Source organism: Balaenoptera musculus, chromosome 7 (assembly GCF_009873245.2).
Source record: "Balaenoptera musculus isolate JJ_BM4_2016_0621 chromosome 7, mBalMus1.pri.v3, whole genome shotgun sequence".
In the NCBI taxonomy this organism is placed as follows: Eukaryota; Metazoa; Chordata; class Mammalia; order Artiodactyla; family Balaenopteridae; genus Balaenoptera; species Balaenoptera musculus.
Window position 1 is genome coordinate 79,498,639 of NC_045791.1, and position 21,402 is coordinate 79,520,040.

Here is a 21,402-nt window from a genome sequence, read left to right on the forward strand (position 1 = left end):
GTAACAAAGTACCAGAAACTGGGTGGCTTAAGTCACGGAAATTTATCGTCTCACACTTCTGGAGGCTAGATCTGAACTTGAGGTGTTGGCAGGATTGGTTCCTTCTGAGGGCTCTGAGGGAAGAATTTGTTCAGGCCTCTCTCCTTGGCTTGTAGATGGCTGTCTTCTCCTTCTGTCTCTTCACATCATCTTTGTCTTCCCCTATACATGTCCGTCTCTATGTCCAAAATTTCCTTTTTTATTCGGACCCTGGTCATATTAAACTAAGGTCCACCCTAATGACCTCATCTTAACTAATTATATCTGCAACGACCCTGTGTCCAAATAAGGTCAAATTCTGAGGTACTTGGGCCTAGGACTTTGACATATGAATTCGGAAGAAGGACACAATTCAACCCAGAATAGTGACCTTCCATTTAAACTTAAACTCATTTAGTTTGCCTACCTGATAACTGAATTCCCTGTTACCCCAAGCCAAGAAGAGCATTTAGAATTTTTTTTTTAATAAATTTATTTATTTATTTTTGGGTGTGTTGGGTCTTCGTTTCTGTGCGAGGGCTTTCTCTAGTTGCGGCGAGCGGGGGCCACTCTTCATCGCAGTGCGCGGGCCTCTCACTATCGCGGCCTCTTTTGTTGCGAAGCACAGGCTCCAGACGCGCAGGCTCAGTATTTGTGGCTCACGGGCCTAGTTGCTCCGCGGCATGTGGGATCTTCCCAGACCAGGGCTCGAACCCGTGTCCCCTGCATCGGCAGGCAGATTCTCAACCACTGCGCCAGCAGGGAAGTCCCTAGAATTTTAATAATATTTTTAACAACAGGATTTTAGGGTTGTTTTTGTCTTTTAACGTGTCTGTGTATGCTTTCCAGAATGGTTCCCACTGCCTAAGCCTCAGAGCCTTCAGAATGTCTGCAACTGGTGAGTACCGCCTTGGAAAGCTTATCTCTCAGCAGGGTTGAAGGGACATTTCCCTGGGCCTCAACCTGATGAACACCCAGCCCCTGAGCGCCTCGATCTGGGGGCCCTCAGCCCCAGGAAGACGCCTCTCGGACAGGCAGCCACCTGTGAGTCTGTTAGTTTTTCTCTGTGAACCATTTTACTTCCCGTGAGTTTGGTCATTAAAATTGTTTTGTGCCCCTCAACCCTGCCCGAGGCCCTGAGAACGAGGGAGCGTTGGCCTGTAAGAAGACCTAGTGGGTTTATTATTCTCCGACACAGAGAAACCAAATGACGTCACTGAGCAGCTGTTGGGGGGCAACGTGATTCATGGAGGCCACGCTTTCCCAGGCCCTCTTTACGCAGCCTCGGCTCGGACCAGGGCAGACTTTTATTACCAGCTTTCAACAAGTCCCCGGTTTCTTTTGCAAAGTAAAACAGATAATAGAGACATTCCCGGAATAGTTAGCTAACTAAGCCGTGCCAGGCAACCTCAGAGCTAAGAAGAACTCAGTGTTTTCGGACAATGACCAATTACAATAACCAGTATTATTTGATCTGAGAGTAATTAGCCGAGGCTCTGTTCTTTTTGCTTCAGTGAGGAGGCAAACAGGGCAGTGAGGAAAACATCAGAGACAGGGGAAAGGGGCTCAAATGTCAAAGAAAAACACCCTCCTGCAGGTGGGGAGAAGAGAAAGAGACCCTCAGTGAACGTTTGAACGTTGTTCTTCCCTGAAAATGCGGTAGGGTTTAACCCAACCAACGTTTGTTTGATTTTTTTCCCCATACTTACTGTTCATGTACTTTAAAAAGCCTCCACGGAGAGTGGATATCAGAGCACAAAGAGTGAAATAGGTCGGAACACAGAACTATGGACTAGCAAAGGATCTTTTTTTGGGAGGGACGATTCTCCCCAGGGCGTCCGCACACTGCACTCTTATTTTCAAACGCACTGTATCACCTGAAACTCCCCGTTGTTTTGGAGACAGGTTCCAGGGAACTGCTGTTTTATCATTTCATGCAAGACGTGCAAACTTCCTCTTGCCCGCGTAGTCAGGCTCCCTAACCCCTAACTAGAGGGATTTGGATTTTCATACTGCCCTGTGGCTTTCTTCCATTTCACCACTGGCTTCCAAAATAAACGGTAACTCCAAACCTGCAGACCGCCTTACTACCCTGCACTGCCGCTGTTGTCACTGTCGCACGGCAGGAGAAAGCGCCTGCAGCCGCCCAGCCAGCCCTTCCTTCTAGGCTGAGCAGGACGTGGAGTTGCTGAATATCCCGCTGGCTTTTCTGACCATAGGCAACACCCCGGCCCACTGCCTCGTTCCCAGCAATACCTCTGCCTTAGCTCAGACTCCTGGCTTCTCTTTGCTCAGATTCTCAAAGCAAGGAGTAATGTCTAGAGATGTGCTGTCTCATACCATAGCCGCTAACTACATGTGACTATTTCAATTTACATTATTTAAAATTAAATTTGAAATTCAGGTACTCCAAGGATTTATTGTATAGCACAGGGAATTATATCCAATATCTTGTAATAACCTATAATGGAATATAATCTGCAAAAGAAAACCCCCAACACTGAATCACTACGCTGTACACCTGAAACAAACACAATATTGTAAATCAACTATACTTCAATTAAAAAAAATTTAGTTGCTCAGTTGCAGTAGCCACATTTGAAGGGCTCAATAGCCACATGTGAGTAGTGGCTACCATATGGGACGGGGCAGAAATAGGATATTTCCATCAGCACGGAAAGTTCTATTAGACAGCACTGGCCTAAGTTATCACATGAGAAAACTCTTGGCTCTGAGAAGGGCCTTGTCATTAAAAGGGGACTAAGGTTAGGTGGGATGCTTGCTGTGTGCCTAGTAGGGGGCTGCACGTGTTATTTCACTTATGCCTCACAAATCTCATTCCCATTTCAAAGAGAAGGAAACTGAAGCTCAAAGAAGTTCAGTAACTTGGCCAAAGTCATCAGGCTAAGTGAGCGGTAGGGCTGGGCTTCATCTGGTACCCAGGTCTCTGTGGCTTTGTCAGTTGAGTCAAGTTGCAAGTGTGATGAATAAAGAGCAGCCTTGTTGTCACTGGCTTTTTTACAATATTTCTGCAGAGGAGCTGTGAGCGGACTGGAAATGCACCTCGAGCCCTTGTCTGGGGTTTGATGGGATTGCGATTAACATGGGCCTAGTTAAGTGCACACTCACTCGTTAGACTGATTAGGAAATTATAGGACAGCTTCTCTGATGCTGTTTCTCTCTAGTGTTGGAGATATTTCTTATTGGGGGTATCTGCTTTACCACATCCTAAACTGACAGCACTAAAAAAGTACCCACTCTCCTGAAACAACAACAACAAAAAGGTCACCATCGAAAAAGCCCAGTATTTGATATTTGAATAAAGTCTGCTGTTTAGTTAATAATATTGTGCCTATTAACTACTTAGTTTTGATAATTTTACTATGATTATCTAAAATGTTAACATTAGGGGAAGCTAGTGAAACATATAACTATTACTCCTGAAACTCTTCTGTAAACTTAAAATCACTTCAAAATAAAAACAAATTGAAAAATTGGAAAAAAGAAAGTGACCGCTCTATCCCTGCCCTTTTTCTCTTTCTATGGATCTAGGGGAAAACAACAAAGAACCCAGCTGAACTCACCGTGACCAGCCTTGTGCTGCAAACAGATAAAGCCCTTCCCCCATCAACCTGCTGGCAGCAATGGCAGTGGGAGAGTTTTATACTCAGAGCCAGGCTGTGCAGAAAAATCAAGGCCGTTGCCTTAGGCCCCTGACAGCCACCAGATTCCAGATATGTTGAGTGACTTTTTCTTATTGTTCATGTTTCTATTCTGGACTTCTAAAATTAAATGTGGATGTCCTCGCACCCAGCACATCTTTCAGGATTGATTTACAATTATAATCCTTTTTACCACTTTCATGAGCAGTGGGGCCCGTGGCAATTCAGGTTGGCTGGAATGAATTTGTTTTCTTTGCACACACAGACAGGAGCTCTCCTGGACTGCTGGTGGAAATGGAAATTGGGACAACTAGCTGATAATCAAAAAATTTAACATGTTGTATAGTATCCTTCAACCTGGGAATTTCAATTTCCAGAATTTATACTAAGGACATTATTGCACAAGTACACAAAGATTTCTCTTTGAGGATATTTGTCACAGCATGATTTTAATAATAGCCCCTTACACCCCAACAAGAAAGGAAACAACTTCAATAAAAGTTTGGCTATGTGGTCTATGGTATAGCTACATAGTGAAATGCTCTGCAGTCATTAAAACTATGTCCCAGAAGGCTATTCAAAGTCCTGGGAAGATGATCAAGACAGTCAAGTGCAAAAAGTAGGTTGAACAGCATGTAGAGTATGATCCCATTTTTTTGTAAAACAAAAAATATATCTGTATAAAAGTAAAGGACTAAAGAATAAATAAACACTAAAGCAATGGTGATTATCTTTGAGTGAAAAGGGTTATCTCAGAGTGATGAGATAGCTTCAGTTTTCTCTCTCTGCATTTTCTAAGTGTTCTACAACAAACGTATTATTTTGGCAATGGAACACTTCTCACTTCTGGAAATGTTGCTAGTAGGAGAGGTTCACCAGAGAATTCTTTGTCTTTGTTAACAGACTCTCATTAATTGGGCGGTAGGTTCTCTTAACTTTGCAAGGTACCCCTGGCATGTTCCATAGCTAATATCACAAGCCTAACAAATAATATCTATTAACATTTAGCCTATATGGAAATGTGCTAGTAGGCAAATTAATTTTGTGATGTTCGCTTTTCATGTCAACCTTCATTTCCAAAGCAGGGGTTGTAACCAGTGAAGAATTGTTCGGGTAGGAGTTAGAGGAGGTGGAAAATTGTAGAAATGTGCCAATAAAGGCAATGGATAGTAAACAAGACTATAGATGGCAGAAAGAAGCAGAATTATACAAACATGGAGGTAAATTAACATTTGTGCCCAAAGACGCAACATCTGTATCCCTAGGGCTCTTTTCTCAGCTCCCAAATAAGAGATCATAGCAAGGTGGAGATTCTTAGGTTGCTTGTCCAGATCAGGTGGTCCTACTATAAGCCTTTACTATGCTACTAGTAAAGTCTTGTAGTCAGGAGGGCACGTATTTGGTTTATACAAGAAGACCAATGTGAAATTGTCTCACCCGAGGAAAAGCCTTCATGCATATACTCCGCCTCTGCCAGCTGAGGAGCAGAAGTAGGTGGTGGCGGTCACAGTTTGGAGGCCATGAGATTGAAATAAGTCCCAACGCCACTAAAAGCTTTGACACAACCTCATGGGAAGGGCGGGGGCCGGGGGGTGGGGTGGGGTCAGGGGAAGGTTGGTTAGTTGAAGAGGAAAGTCCTCAAGAAGTCCCCATATTACTGACCGGTTCCTACCCTCCTTTCTTTCATTTGTCCGCCGGAAGTGGCCTGCTCTGCTTCTATGTGTCCCCACAAGCCCCGTAAGCTCCATCAGCCTTTCCTGGCTTCGGCGCCACCCCACCTAGATACAGTCTCAATAAAACCAGTATGTACGCCCGAGCTAACACGGGTTCGGAACAAGTCCCCTAGTCTTCCTTGCCCAATCAGATCGCAGCTCCTAAGCCCCTTCTCCAGAGCAGTTCTGTAACAATTCAGTTGTTATGAGCAAGCTGGGTGGGAGTGTGCAGAGGAAACACATCTCTGACTGGGGTGCAGTGTGGAGGTGGATGCATCGCTCCCCTCCCCTCCCCCCCCATAACCACCTGTCCGCCCGCCCACCCCCGGAAGTTCAGAGAGGTTTCAGGCCCTAATTTCGGCACGCGTCCCACTCCACCACCCGATAGTGAAAACGGACTGGCTAAAATCTTTTTCACGAGATTTTCCCTGAGCCTCCTTCCAGACTGGTCCTGGGTTCTGCTGATTTGAACCAGCTTCCGCACTCTGGACTCCTATTTCATTGGCCCTGAAAACCTGCGCCTGGGCAGGGCACCCTAGATGGAGAAAAGACCCGCCAGCACTTCAGGCCACAAACTACTAAGCAGGCCTCCACCCCTAGTTCCCTTCTCTTCCAGCTGGCCTGGAAATTTGCAAGGACCGGGGATTTGCAGATTTCTTCTCTATCTTAAGTCTGTGAAGCATTTACTCTTGAGTTTGAGGGTAGAGTTAGTTATCTGTTTGCAGAAACAGTTTTATGTCATGGGAATCAGATACCTGAAAGTTTTTTATGCAAATCTTATGCAAAAATTAGGCAAATTGCAACTCTGGGCCAGGGCTTCCTGCATCACTGCATCATGGCACCTGGGGAGGGAAAGGGTATCTGTTTGTCGCTTCAGGTTGGTATGTACATTCAACATTAAGGAAGCCCACCTGTTTTTGCTTAATTGGGGAGTTGCATGGCCAGGCAACTGAATTCTGAATGTCAGGCATCAGTCCGGCAGTTAACTGTCTCTCGGGATCAGCACAGTTTTCTGTCTTGTGCTTTCCACTTGTAAACCTATCTGTGGGCTCTAGAGATGGGTGTACTTAAATGATTGGCACTAGATTAGCAAAGACTTTCAGCCACTGTAAGTAAATAGGAAGCATGGAAGACCCACAGGGCCTGCAGGGTCAGCCCCTTGCCACCCTCCCTGGCTTCATATCAGACCCCTCTCCTCTTTGTCCCAGGCCAGCAAACTGGCCTTTCTTCCTTTCTTTAAAATCACTCTTCTCCCTCCCACCCTGGGGGTCTGCAACACCTGCCCCTCCCCTGCCCCAGGTCTTCAGCTCTCAGCTCAAATGCTGCTTCCTCAGGAAAGTTCTCCCTGACCACCTCCCAAGTCTGGACCTTTTTCTTCCCAGTTGTGCTTATGCATCTGTATGACCATTCGATTAGTGTCTGACTCCTCTGCGAGATTAAGCTGCCAGAAGACAGCTTCCCTGCATCTCCCAGATCCAACCGCCTACATGGTAGTTGCTCAGCTAATGGATTTGCTCAACTCCAAATTTATAATTCAACATAAGGTCAACTTGAGGATTTGTCCTTACTGTAATTTGGGTATTTAATTATCTTTCTTGCCTATGCTCTATCTCAGGGGAAACCAATAGAGCTTCTTAGAGACAAACCCTGGGAGCTGAGCTTCAGAAACACTGTAAATAAGGGTTTTTTCCACCCAAGTTTCACCCTCCAGAGTCTCCTCTTTCCCTCTTCCCCTCCCAGGATTCTGTGCTTGCCACCCTTGGAACATATTTCCATCTGGGCTTTTCTGCTTGCTAGAGGCCGCTGTGTCCCTCAAAGAAGAATCCTTAATTATATATTTCTGTTTCTATTATTACAATTCCAGGTCCTTTATGTACACCTGGTACCCAGAGCCACAGTGGAGGGGGCGGGGGTGGGGGCTGAATGGTGGCAATGCTGAAAATTTCCCTTCATCTTAGTAACAGGACAGGTAAGAGTTTCAACATGCCATCAACTTTACTAGTCCCAGGAAAATTCTATTTGAAACTCTTCTAGCCATCTCCTTTTCTTTACTTTTCTTCTTTCCCCCTTGATTTTTCAGAAGTGAAGCCTCTGGAGAAACTCTTTTTCTCTCTCACTTTTCCAGGTTAGGCAGGGCTCCGGAAGCTGAAGACCTGGCCTCCCAAATGCTGAAAGGCTTTCCAAGAGACCGTGTCTCTGCCCAGGAAGCACTGGTTCACAATTATTTCAGGGCCCTGCCTGCTCAACTGCACCAACTTCCTGATGGTGAGCAAGGGAGTGTGTGTGTGTGTGTGTGTGGTGTGTACATGTACACATATAAGTCTCAGTGTCTAAGTATTTTCTCAGTGCACTGGAGAATTATAGAATTTGCAACCAGAAGTGAGCTTAGAGCTGGGAGAAGCAAGATGGGTTCAAATCTTGCCTGAGTTTTTTTTGCAATTTTCTAAAACTCAAAAGTTGAGGGTTGAGATGACACAGACCTCCTTGTAATGATCCAAACATTTCCCATGTACTCACTTACTCTTAGAAATTGGATGAGATGAAAGTTGCCTCTGAGTTTGCTTTCACTAGCATCTGCCAGGAGAAGCAAAAGCAAAGTTTCTAACAACCCCTTTTCTCTTTCCGTAGAGTAAGATGATAGGTGACATGGATATATCAGGAGAGGAGAGCCGGGGCTGTCTTGATTGGTAATCTGATGCTGCCCAAGGAAGTACGGGGTGGGGCATGGGGAGAGGGGAGCGTCCTCCCAGGCTGGATGCCCACGGGAAGCACAAGTTACCCTGAAATCAGCTTTGCTGCCTGGGCCTGAAGTCATCCTCCAAATCTGAAAACTGCTGAGAGATCATGTGGCTGGAGTGCTCCTCATGTTTCTCAGAACGTGGCCAGGAAAGGCTGTGCAGAAGTTGTGGGCAGTGCAGTCATGGCCCCGGCTGTTTGCGGGGGACCATCCTTAGGTGGAGTTTCTTTGAAAACATCCAGCATTCAACTGAAAACAGTTTTTAGAGGTCCTAAGCCAGAGAGAAGGAAGCTAGTAAGGAAGGTCTAGGGGCTCAGACTGGGGGGAGGGTGTTGGGCTGGGGGGTGTGATGGGGCGAGGATGGGCATGGGGTGGGGAGCTACCGTTCAGTAGGCTTAGGCATGTGGTCTGGCCAAAGTCTCCAGGGTTTGCGAACGCAGCTCCACTGTAACTGGGACATTGTCCTGCATCAGCCCAAAGCTCTTAGTTTGGGATTTCTTGAGGTATTTTATTATTAAAGTGAGTCATTTAGTATCTCCAAAAATAACCATAATCATACAACTGGGGTTAATGTCTTACTTAACCCTGTAGGAAGAGTCGGTCATCAGTATTTATTAAGTTGCCATTAAGTGTCAAGAACATATTAAGTACTATAAAATTTGAGGGAAAAAAGAGGCTTGTCCTTGACCTCAAGGATCCTATGAAGTGGGAGGAAAAGAGAGTGAGGAAGAGGAAACAGGACACCCTCATACGCATATTAGCACAAATCATATCTAAACAGCTAAAGTCTGTGCATAATCAGCTGCAGATGTTCAGAGAATATGTGTGCGCTAAAGGCAATTCTTTGGAGGAACTAGAATAACTCAAGTAAGATGGATGAGACTGGAGGTGACTCTGGAGTAGAATTTGGAAGGAGGGGAGGGACGTGGCTTGGCATATGGGTAGAATAAAGGACATTCCACCAGACCTACAATTCTTACTCCCTTCCTGGTACCTCACCCCGAGCTTTATCCCCATCCGCTACCCGACTCCCATCTCAATCCCCTCTTCCCAGTCTGAACCCCTAGATCCCCCCTTCTTAGCTTTCTCCTCTTGGGCTTGGGGCTTCCAGCTACCACTTCACGCAAGTATACACACTGGGGGTGTACACACACACACACACATTCACGCTCCCTCTCTCCATTTAAAGAAACTTCTCCCATGGGCCCTCCTCCAGGATTTATTATTCTGTGTACTGAGAACCACTGGGGATCTTCAAAGTTTTCTGGGCACCAGCTTTTCCTTGATGAAGAGTAATTAGGAGAAAATCACTGTGCAAACCGATGTGTTGTTAGAAACCTGGGTTTTGATTCATCCTGGTCATCTGAAGCAAAGCCACCAACAGAGGGACTCTGTTGTGTGTGTGTGTGCGTGCGTGTGTGCGTGCACGTGTGTGCGTGCACATGCAGGTGCAGGAGAGGGACCAATCTGTATGCCTTCTCTGTTCACCCAGCCACAGAGCCCAAATCTACTTTGACACTTTTAGAAAAATGAAAAGATGGAATCTTGCAGGAGCCTGCCTGTGCTGGTGGGGAGACAAGGAGTGCTCACGGCAGGAGGGAAGTTGACTTTTCTTTATACATATAGGGGTTTTTCCATGCAGAGTTTAAATTATGCCTGATAAAAGGAGTTTCGTGGATGTTTCAGTTCTTTCAAATTCTCCTGGCTTCCTCCCAATTAAATGAGGTTTGTCAAAGCCACAGGGCTCTGCTGCTGTTGCCTCGGCCGACAAGCACTTCCTGCAGCGACATCTCGAATCCCCGAGGGAGAAGATGAAAGGGCCAGCGCCAACAGACAGGGGAAGGGGGGCAGATCGGGGTGTGTGTGTGTGTGTGTGTGCGCGCGTGTGCATGTGTGGGGGGGGTGCAGAAATAGGTTTAGAGACAGATCGACAGATAGGACGTGGACAAGAAGACAGGGAAAGCAAAGGTACCAGGAAAATTGGAAAGAAAAATGGAGTAAGAGAAAGCAGCCACTGGGGCCAGTTTGTGCACCTTGAGAACAGTGGCCCTCACCAAGGGCACGTCTTCTAAGGGTGCACTCCCTCGGCCGGGCAGTGCCAGCCTACTTTCTCATTGTCCATGGCAATGAGCCTTTATTAAGAGCCTCCTTTGCAGACAGGAAGAACCGGCCGGTTATCACAGTTCCCGACCCTCAGGGACACAGAGTCTCCATCCAAGGGGTGGGCTGCCCCAGGCATAAGAACTGTGCAAAAATAAGACATGCTCTTGTGAGTGGTGTGTAAAGAGAGTTTCCCTGCCATAATTATGCAAGAAATTTTGCTCTCTGGTGGCAGTATGGAATCACTTATGGGGTAATATTTGTATTATTTTATTATTCTGGTTTTATTCCGGTTGCAGGATAACAAAGTTGTCACTTTAAAATATATTGTTTCCCCTTTGATCTGGGAGATGCCAGCTCTTATTGTCTGCCCTCTGACGAAGACAATTTAAGCATGAAACCTGAGGCTGGGAACCGTGCGAAGAGTGGAAAGACAGCCTAAATCCCAACGGAAGCAGGGCACAGAAATTCCCCACAAAATGCAAGGGTTGCTCTCATCCATCCATGTCTGTTTTCACGAAGCCGAGAGATCCCAAACAACACTGTCCCTAGTTTGTGGCAGTGAGCTTATGGCCAGAGGAAATCGGAGAGGGGGTCACTTGCCACGAAAATCCAGGAATTCTGGGCTTAGTTCCCTTTCGGAGCACATTCTTAAGTGGAGAAGCATGAATACTAGAATGGCAAGCATGGTGGAATTTCTGCCAAGCGCTGACATTTTCCCTTATTGACTCTTGAACACCTGAAGAAACATTAGTTGAAGGAGAAATAATTGGTAGTCTCTCTCAAAACACACCCAACAGCAAGCTAATTGCTTTTGCAGATGGCCTGGGAGACACTCTACCCACTCAAGTCATCGGCTTACGGCCACGCTTGTGGCCTCACGGCTGAGCCAGCAGTGCAGTACATCAGCTGGGGCAGCTAGGACCTAAAATTAGGCCCTTGGCAACTCTCTAATCTTAGCTGCAGGTTCAGCTCCTTCCTTTAATTCCCTTTGCCCTCAGCATGAACTTGGGCTCTGGGAAAGGAACGCTGCTTAACGACTTGAGAGTGAGGGGAGTAGAAAATCATTAAGCTGCCCCTTCTAGAAACTGGCTCCACTCCGTTCTTGCAAGGAGCCTTCCAAATGTTACCCTTGGAAAGTTAAGACTGATTTTGGAACCTAGCCATTTTGAGCCACAGACACTGATCCCCAAAAGTATTTTTTATCTCGGGCAGTAAATGCCACGTGATTTAAGAGTCTGGTCCTTAAGCCATGGTCCTTGATCGTCAGGACATCAAAGGCTGTCTCTCTCTGTGGGTTGGTCCCATTTTGCTTTCTAAATCCCAGACGTGAGTCTCTCCCATTCCTTCCTGGTCTAAATCCCCCTTCTCCTTTAAAACAGGTTTCAGCATCTTAAAACAAAAAACAAAAGAAAAAAAAACCCTACAACTTAAAAGCTTGCAATTGATTTTGTAATTCTGTAAAAATAATTTACCAGAGTCCTTCTTGTCATCATATACTTTGGTACCTATAGGGATGGAAGAAGGCATGGCACTTACCTCTACCCTTGATCACATCACCCCAGAATCTGTACTCTGGTAGTTCTTCAGCAGGCCTTATTCATATTGCTCCATTAAAATCTGAGTAATTTTTTCTTTTGCTCCAATAAAAGAAGTTCAGGCCTTCTTTTAATAATACCTCTTGAATATATTTGAAGATCCCTTGACATCACTTTCTAAAGCTCACTTCTCTAGGCTGACTTCCTTTGACCTCCCTCCACCAAACATACCCAATATAGATTGTTTGTTTTACCTTTTTTAACTATTTTGCTTCATTATTCTATTCTGAACCTATTCCAATTCTTTTGCTTATCTCTGAGACTATGGACCCACCCTAGACTCAGGTTTCTAACATACTGGGAGAGTTATTTTCCAGTTCATTCATGGAAGATTTACTGAAGGTCTATTAGATATGAGATTGAGGGATACAAAAATGAATTAGTTATGGACTCTGTCCTCAAAGCGCTTACAGTCCTTAAGGAAATGAAACAAGTATATAAATGGCCGTAGACCAAGTGTGAAGTGCTCTGGCAGTTCAAAGGAGGTGAGATTAAACTCCAGCTGTAGGGGTCCAGGATGGCTTTGTGAGTGGGTCTTGAAAGATGATGGGGTCTGGATGCTTGGGGAGGAAGGATATCCAGGGAGAGGAATGTCATCCTCCTCTGAATGCCATCTAATATTATCCGAAGGTATCTTCTCTTTAATAATAGTACAATCCTGACTCATATTCCATCCTAGGTTTTACTCCTCATCATTGTATGCCTTCTTGCAACAATTTAAACATTCTTTAACATGTACCAGCAAAGCTTAGTTTAGCTCTTTTTGTGCTAATGATTTCAAATCTACTCTGTTTATTGCTTTTATTGTCTAGTCTATTCAAAGTTTAACCAGAATATATTGTCATTCCACAGGCCAGGTTTCGGAGGTTGGGTTTCGTAGGGAAGAGGGAAGGGAGATTCTGAGCCAGGTCTCTCAATCCTATTCTGCTTCTAGGAGTTTCTAACCTAACTCAGACCACTCTACCTTTTAAATTCTCCATTAATCAGTACTTAAGAAGCAAGTTAGGAAGTGTCCTCCATAACACACGTCTTCTCCTTCTACTCAGTGCTGTCCTCAACCCACTCTAATACATTAGAATACAAGATGTTGGGTTGAGACATGGCTTAAGGTGTTGCGTAGAGTTACATTGGTAGGAAAAGTCTGGGTAAACCAAGTCCCTCAGCTCTACCAAGCCCTTAAGTTGGTTAAATTTGTTAGCATCATATACTGAAAGAATCTCCAAATAAAGATAAATGCTTCAGGAAAGAGTTAGAGACCCTTTGACAAGAAAAGGATCTTGGGACTCATTATTCCATGTCTTCGTTATATAGATGAGTCCCTAACCCCCAGAGAAGAAGAATAGTGGCTGCCATTTATTGGGTGTCTATGTGTTTTACATAAATTCTCATTCAATCTAGATACTAACTGTCAAATCTGGAGTTATTATCCTCATATTACATATTAGAAAACTGGGGCTGAGAGAGGCTAATTGCTCAAAGTCATACAGCTAGTAAGTGGGAGAGGCAAAATTTGACTGTAAGTCAGACTCGCAAGCCACTGTCTTCCACTTCTCATCACTGCTTGCTAAAGATCACATGGAAATTTAGTACTGTAACACAACCAGGATTAGAACCAAGATCTTGACTCCCAGCCCTGCGACCTTTCCATTCTCTCATCGTGCTCTATGTTTATTTTAAAGCCTTCCCAGGAAAGATGTCACATGTTCCCAGGTAACATGTTCAATATCTCACAATTAAGAGGGCTCAATTTTATGTTGAATAAAGACTCAAGCCCCTGACCTCTTCCTTAATCCTTAATGTCATCTGGTTTTAGTTTGTTCTTTCTTTTTCTTTCTTTTTTTTTTGTAACACAGTCACCCTTGGGTTTTAAGATTTCTTAATCAGTGCTGGTTATTATTTTTTCCTTACTATTACTTATTCAATTTTGTAAGAAAAATATCAGGATCCAATGGAAAATTGGGTAAAGGCACAAAATAGCAATTTACACAAAGGAAATGAAAAAAACATACCAACACATGGGATAAATAGGCAGTCTAACTAGTGATTAAATAAATACAAATAACTGTTAAAGTAGTTATTTTTTCCCCTCAACTTAATGACTCCTAACTCCCAGTGCTGGAAAGATTGTGGTAAAATGATTCTCTGCAGATGGTGGTGTAAGTTGGGGCAACCTTTGCAAAGCATTTTGCCATACCTATCAGGAGCTATAAAAATGCTAACAACATTCATCCCTATACTTTGGTTCCTGGAAATTATCCAAAGGAACAATTGAACAGAAAAGAAAAAAAAACAAAACAAACCCTAGATGCATAAAAATGTTCATTGCGGTGTTGTCTCTAATTTTTTTAAATTCTAAAAGATAAAAGAAACTCTAAATATTCAACACAAGAGAACTGATTGGATAAATATTGTTATATTGACTCAGCATATAGTACTATGACCATTTAAAATGATAATTCACAGGAGTGTGGGGTAGTATGGAAATGTTTGCGTTATGACACAAGCTAAAAGAAAGTAGGATACAAAATTGCATATTATAATGCACCTGTGAAAATGTATTATGCATAGCAACAAAACTGGAAGGTAGAGTACAAAAAATAAAAATGCTCTTCTAATTGAGGGGAATTGTGGGTAATTTTTTTCCTTTTTTCAAAGTTTTCTTTCATGTTGATGTTATATTGCCTTTATTGTTTAAAGGAATAAAGTAAGACAAATGGTACAAGGACTTCAAGCTCTGGATTGAGAGTTAAAAAACTTGAGTTTTCTTCTTTTTTCCCCCAGCGTCACATGCATTATTGGCCCTCATAAACCTCAATTTCTCAATCTGCACAATGGGTTAACACTAGTTTCCTGCACCCCAGATTGACAGAATGTTTATTTTATAAAGCTTTTAACTCACTGATTTCAAGGGTTCACATAAATGCCGTCCTGGGAGAATGAGAGGAGGGAGGGAGAGGAAAAGATAAATAGGCACTAATTAATTTTAAACGGAAAGATCATCTGCTTTAATCGGAAATGCATGTGTGCTGTGCCCCTAGTCAGAGTTTTAAGTGCACTCCATGTTAGTTAGCAACTTCAATTTAAAGTACTGTGTGATCCTTTGGGCTTTGAAGATATGAAGCCTATATACATACACATGAGCTAAAATTACCGCTCAGTCACGGAGGCTGTGTGCACTATGAATAATTAAATGCACTAAGCAACTCCAGCTGATGGATTGATGATGTGCAAGAGTAGCGCGAAAACCACGTGACAAGGAAAATTACAAGACATTTTGAAATGATGGTTTAATTTCCAAGCTTTCTTTTCAACTTGTGCTTTCTCTTTCAGCCATTACAGGCAAGTAGAAGAGATTTGATTATCTTGTTTCCTGTGAAAGGTTATTTAGCTCCTCAATCCCATTAAGTCACTTTCTGCACTCCAGTGCACTGAGACTTCACCAGGTTATCAGCCCAGGAAGAGTAAATGGAGACACCAGGATCAGATTTCTAAAGGAAGGAAAGTTAAAGCAAAGTTTGAAAGCGGTGACAGCCAACAGCCAGGAGCTTAGGAACTCAATTAGACTGAAAGACAACTATCTCATTATCTCATTCCGAAATGATCTAAATACATAAGAATCTCAAAGTTTTAAATAAACTTGTCCTACTGACTGTCTAGATGACTGAATTTCCCTTCTCAAAAAGTTTTTAAACACCCACTTTTGTATTTATTTATTCTAAGCGCAAAGCAGCTGCAATAATTATGCTGTCAGATTCAGAAAGCTAATGAGGAGTCAGCAAATGGAGGGTTTTGCATTTGTGAGATTGCTGCAGGAGAACCACTCGGCTGCTTTTTTCCTTCTTTCTTTTTTTTTTTTTTTCTCCTCTTGTTTTCTTTTTCTTTTTCTGTGAGTTGGGAAGGAGAGTCGGGCAGTCCATGGCCAAATTGAAATCCCTTTGATTAACTGGTTGCTTTCCCAGCACTGTTCTGCCACATGTTTCTCTCTCTCTCTCTCTCACATCCTCCCACCCCCCCCATCTCTCTTTTTCTTCCTCTCTCTCTCCCTCTCTCTGTCTTTGTCTCTTTCTCTCCCTCCCTCTCTCTTTTTTGCTCTCTCCCTCTCTCTCTCCACCTCCCTGCCCCGCCTCCCTCATTGCTGTTGAGCTATTGCTTTTGAGGGACATCTTCATGCCACTGTCCCCAAGGTAAGAGGACACTTCTCCCTGAGGGACGTTCCCAAAATGGTTTGGACTTGAGTCGATTTGAGAGTAATCTGTAAAGTTTAATATGCACTGTTTATTTGAACTGTTTGACGGTTTACACTATGACCCGAGATAAAAGAAAGTAGACTACAAAATTGCGCGTTATAATGTACCTGGGAAAATACATTATGCATATCAACAAGACTTGAGGTCTCACCTTTCCAGTCTAGCAAATATGTAACTCCAAACCAAAGGAGTCTGGGCCACAGCTTACCCAAGGTAGCCAAGACAGAGTAAGCATTGCAGGTTTATTTCTTCCCTTTGGGTGTGAATAGCTTCCAGCAAACAATATTATTACGGCATTTTATGCTTTCGGTGCACCAAAGCTAGAGCTTCTCTTTTTTTGTGAAACTGTGTGGTATTCAGTGCAACCCAGTTTGTGCAGCTTGTGAGCCTTGGAAAAGCAGTGCCCAAGTGGAAGTATGTCTTGAGCAGGTTTTGTGGATGTGCTTTGGTAACAATGTGGCTGTTGCCCCCGATGTTTTTCTCAGATGGTATCTGTGCTAATGCTTGTAACAATGGCTACTGGTTATTAAAGATACATGGTGTATCAGAGCAACCCAAGACATTTGGCACGTATTATCTTCTCTAAGCTGAGAGCAATCTGCCCGCAAGTTTTCTTATCCCCATTTTGCAGATGAGCCCCTTAAAATGTTAACTTTTAGAGGACGTGGCCCATACGTTTAGCATAGTAAAGCGCCCAGGGACAACCCACATTTAACAAACACAGGCATTTATAAAAATGCAAACTGTCAGCATTCTGAGCTAACCGAATACATGAGTCTGAGGGCATAGGTAATATACATATATTTCAAAAACATTTTTTAATCTACAAAAGTTGCACCGTAGAGTCTATTTAAATGGATTGCCAAATATATCTAATGTCACAGAAATTTGAAACTTTCCAAAACATTATCTAGCCCAGCACCATGCTCACTGCCTGTCATCACTGGGACTCGTGTCCAGACTCCTTGGCTTGATTTTGGCCCTTGTTGTTAGTGTGTGTGTGGCTCCCAGTTCTTCTCCTATTTTGACCACCTTCAGCACCAAGGTGCCTTACCCAAGTGTTCATTTGGTAAATATGCATTGAAGTGAATTGAATTGAAGTGAATTGAATAGGAGGCACTTGACAGCTATTCAGTAATGTGAGTTATCCATGAGTCAGTATAAATTATTGGTGTATGAGTCTGGTTCACGTTTTGATGTCTCTTCAGGTGACAAATATTACAACAGACATAAAAAATACACCGTGAAAAATCCCAGGAAATAATATGTTGGTGCTTTTCTCTTTTCTTCCCTACAGTGGAGTCTTTATTTACAGTTTCAGGAGTGAGGCTAAAGCCAGAAATGTGTGACCTTTTGGCCTCCTACCGGAAAGGTCACCACCTAGCCGGGTTTAGCAAATGCTGGTGAAAAGAAAGGGCGAGATCACCAAGATTTTCCAGGTAAGTGGTTCCAGCTGTGTGGCTCCTTATGGATGGAACTGAAAATCAACCACTGTCCAGTGAAGACCTGGTTCATGGGTTCAGAGCACCTCTGTTCTGTGCCTGGCTCTTCATTCCCACTCTGGGCACAGAGACCTAGGCCTCACAGGCTGTGAAAGGAGGATGGCAGTGTGCATCAGCTCCCGCTGCCAGGGGACTGGTAAGACTCCTGAGACAACCCTTACACGTCACTGTAAGGCCTTGAGCTGACACACTGGAATACAGGACTCCACTGGCATGTTAAATTCCCTTAACTATGTAGTTCTCGCTGTCAGCTGATAGGACAAAATCAGCAGTCAGGGTGACCAACTGTCCCATTTGCTCGAGACCAAGGGGTGTCCCGGGATGTGGGATGTTCGGTGCCAAAATTGACACAGTCCCGGGTAAACCAGGATGGTTGGTCACCATAGTGCTGCAATTTACCACCTAGCCTGCCCCCAGGTGCCAGAGCAGACCTGGTTCAGAGTCCAGCCCCACCCAGGAGGTGGTTTCGGAGGCTGTGAGTGTCCAGTCATCACTGCTACAGGCTTCTTAGGCTACACCTTTTTGCACCATTGGTTACAGGGAGTCCTCTCCAGGGTGAGCTCTGGGAACCATGAGGACCTGATAGGGAGGGAGGAGCCATCCTCAAATGTCACAGACTCAGCTGCTCTCAGGAGTCTCCTCCATCAGCCCAGGGCAACCCAGCCTTCCAAGGTAATCTTGAAGAGGAAGGGGCGCTGTAGAGGATTTCCCCAAAGCTACCACATCCTAAAGAGTTCTGCTGGTAGGCACAGGAAGCCAGGTGGGACAACTCCAAAAGCCACCATAGTACAGACGTCCCTAGACCTTACAAGAGCACTCATCCTGGGCCTTCCATGGTGGGTAGAGGGGACAGCAATCTAGATAGAGGAATCAAGGTGAGACCCATGCACACAGCCAGCCAGCCAGCCCTGTAAGTGACCCTGGCTATATCCCAGACCACAGTCATTAACCTATGATTTGGCCATGCCTCTGGCAACCACAGCTTGCTGTGCTTCCTAGCAGAACTTTTGGGGCCTAGATGGTAATGACTGGCATACTCCCTGCACCACCCCTGCCCCAATGTCATTCACATGGCAGGATTCAGCTCTTTGCCAGTTTCTCTGTTAAAGGCATATACACATCAAGAATGTCTGCCTTTTGGATCTTCTAAGATCATTGTATTTAGAAATTTGGAAAGATCAGGGAAGTTTAGAATTATAGCTCTTCGTCAGAGCATTTTATGAAATACTGAAGTTTATATTTTGACGCTATAAAATTGGAATTACAATAGGCAATACAATAATAACATGGTATTTCCCAAGTAAAATATTTTCTAGAGCAGAAATTTTACTGTGTAATTATGCCATTTTAAACCCACCAGTTATGAGAATAGGGTATACTTTAGGATTTGCCCTTCATAAAATTATCAAAGACATTGATGGAAATGGTCTCATATGGTGGTGCCCCATAAGAAATAACAATTATTTCTATTGTTATTTTGTTTTACTAACCTGCCAGAAGGTAGGGAGCTTACCCTGCCTCTCTGAACTACAGCCAGTTTCTGCAAAGAATCATTCATTACCTGTAGATGTAAACTGGTCACAATAGAAAATCAATTAAAAGCAGCGTGACAAACTTGGCGTCTGTGCCAGCCATTAAGGAAGGGAGGGGGCAGGTGGAATGTGCACTGGAGTAATCTCCCGATGTCCCTGGGCCCTTGGTACTAATGTAAGGAGATAAAACCCACAGGAGATGAACCACAACAGGGAGAAGCTGGAGCAATTAAACTGTTTAATAAACGGCTTGGGATCAGCAAAATCTGGGAGTGCTGGAGTTAGGGACTAAAAGTGGTAATCACATGGACACTTGGGGCCTGTAAATCTTTTCCACTAAATTGAATTTATGTTAAAATATTCACTTTTCAGGAGATTCAAAATGTAAATTGGGATATTAGGACTTATAACTAGCAGCAATGCCTGAAAATTAAGACTCTTAAAAGATCCTCAAAATGTCAGTTTCAGGTATGGAAAAACTGTATGCTAATGTCTACAATAGAGAAATGGAACTAAAATTTACTGGGTATATACCATGTGCCAGGCACTTTACACATATTATTTCAAAGCTTGGTGTGTTTTGAATAGTTAGGGTGTGGTGAGGTATAACGATAGTTTGTACATTTGGAGATAGATTTTGATTACCAGGGGTAAGATGCTGCCTCTGTTCAAATTTATTATCACCTTTTCTATCTATCTATCCATCTATATTTATATATAATTCCATCAATAACTTTGCAATAACATTTAACAGGTTTCCTTACTCAATCTGTTGTTCATGATTCTGATTTTTTTATTCTTCATTCACTTCCAGGGCTACTGTATTGCTGTTTCCGTTTTAATTTGCTTCCACTTACTAAGAAGCTTCAAATCTAACTCCACACTGGACCAAGGATTTTATACCATCACCTGTGATGTGGAATATTTTAAATATGATGTTCAAGGCAACAGTGCATAATACTTGAGGAAAAAGCAATGAAAGGTTATTGCTGTTGTCATTTGCCTAGAATTTAACAGTGATTGGCTCAAAAATTAGACATAGATTGAAATCATCTGAGAAGAGAACTTCTGAATAATTTCATTCATTTCGTTATTTGATAGAATGATCCCTGGGCCAGAAGGAGAACAGGACAGACGGGAGACAACAATTGAAAGACTTTGGAGACAGAGCTGGTGCTTACAGAGGCCTGTCACTCCTGTGGTCACTTACAATTTCCCGCAACAAAAGGACTTCTGTGGCAAGGAGAGGATTAGTCTAAAGTTTAGAAAAGTCTCCAGGGAAGGTGGTTTCTTGGATAAAGTTGTCAACAAAAGGAGTCTTGCTTAAGACTCTTTGTTATGATTTCTTGGGGGCGCTTCTTCCTTCACTAACTGGATTGTCAAAACACATTACCACCCCATCCCAGCCAGATTTTGGGAGTTTGGATTGAGCTGCTGGTTAGAATTAAATTTCAGGCTGTCTCCTTCTACTGAATCCTAATTGTCTGTGATGACAGCAAAAGTGATGAGTAATCTCAGCTCTGATTTGATGGCAGAGATACTGAATAGATAGATAAGAGCAAAGAGTTCCAAAGCTGTAATTCAAGTCCTGTTGCACCATGAGATACACATGCTTGTGTGCACACACATAAGCCTCAAATAAAATGAGAGATCTGTCTCGGCTAACATGTGTTTCATTTTCTACAATGGGTCCTTCTAAAAGAAGCTGGGGAAACTCAAATTACTTCATCTGGGGATGATCTACTCAGGAAATGTAGTAGCCTAGAAACCAGAGACCGCTATATAGCCTTTAGAAGAACAAGGAGGAACTAATTAAGAGAGAATTTAAAAATAGTACCTATGCACTCAGAGTCTGAGATGGAAGGAGGAAAAATGTACACAGATAGTCCAAAGAAATCTACCTTACTGAGTATTTGATTTTAGTAAGGCATTTGACAAAGCCTGTCCAGATATACCTGAAAGATGAAACTGTGTGGGCTGGATGATGAGGCAGATATATGTGCCCAAAGAACAGTGGCCTTACTGGAGAAAGGCCAGCAGTGGTGTGGTACAAGTTTCAGCCCTAAGTCCTATTCTGGTCAAATGTTTTTATTATTAATCACTTGAATAAAACTAGAGAAGGCACACAATTTATTCATATAACTCATTAAAGTAAGTACTGTTATTACTCATTTATTACTTCCATTTTACAAAAGAGGAAACTGAGGCTCAGAGAAGTTAACTAACTCCTTTGTGGTAGTACAGCAGAGGTAAGGTACACACCTGAGGTCTGGCAGTCTCCAATGTCTATGATC

General features: G+C 43.4%; 1 protein-coding gene across 1 annotated transcript in view; it reads left to right on the forward strand.

Annotated features, from left to right (window-relative positions):
- Positions 1–20,693, forward strand: part of CDK15 (cyclin dependent kinase 15) — a 101,121-nt gene extending 80,428 nt beyond the window's left edge. Inside the window, exons 12-15 of the mRNA XM_036858192.1 lie at positions 868–916; positions 7,518–7,657; positions 17,372–17,513; positions 19,923–20,693. Coding sequence (XP_036714087.1) covers positions 868–916; positions 7,518–7,657; positions 17,372–17,481 — 299 coding nt within the window. The 3' untranslated portion in view covers positions 17,482–17,513; positions 19,923–20,693. The remainder of the gene's footprint in view (positions 1–867; positions 917–7,517; positions 7,658–17,371; positions 17,514–19,922) is intronic.
- The last annotated feature ends 709 nt before the right edge of the window (positions 20,694–21,402 follow it).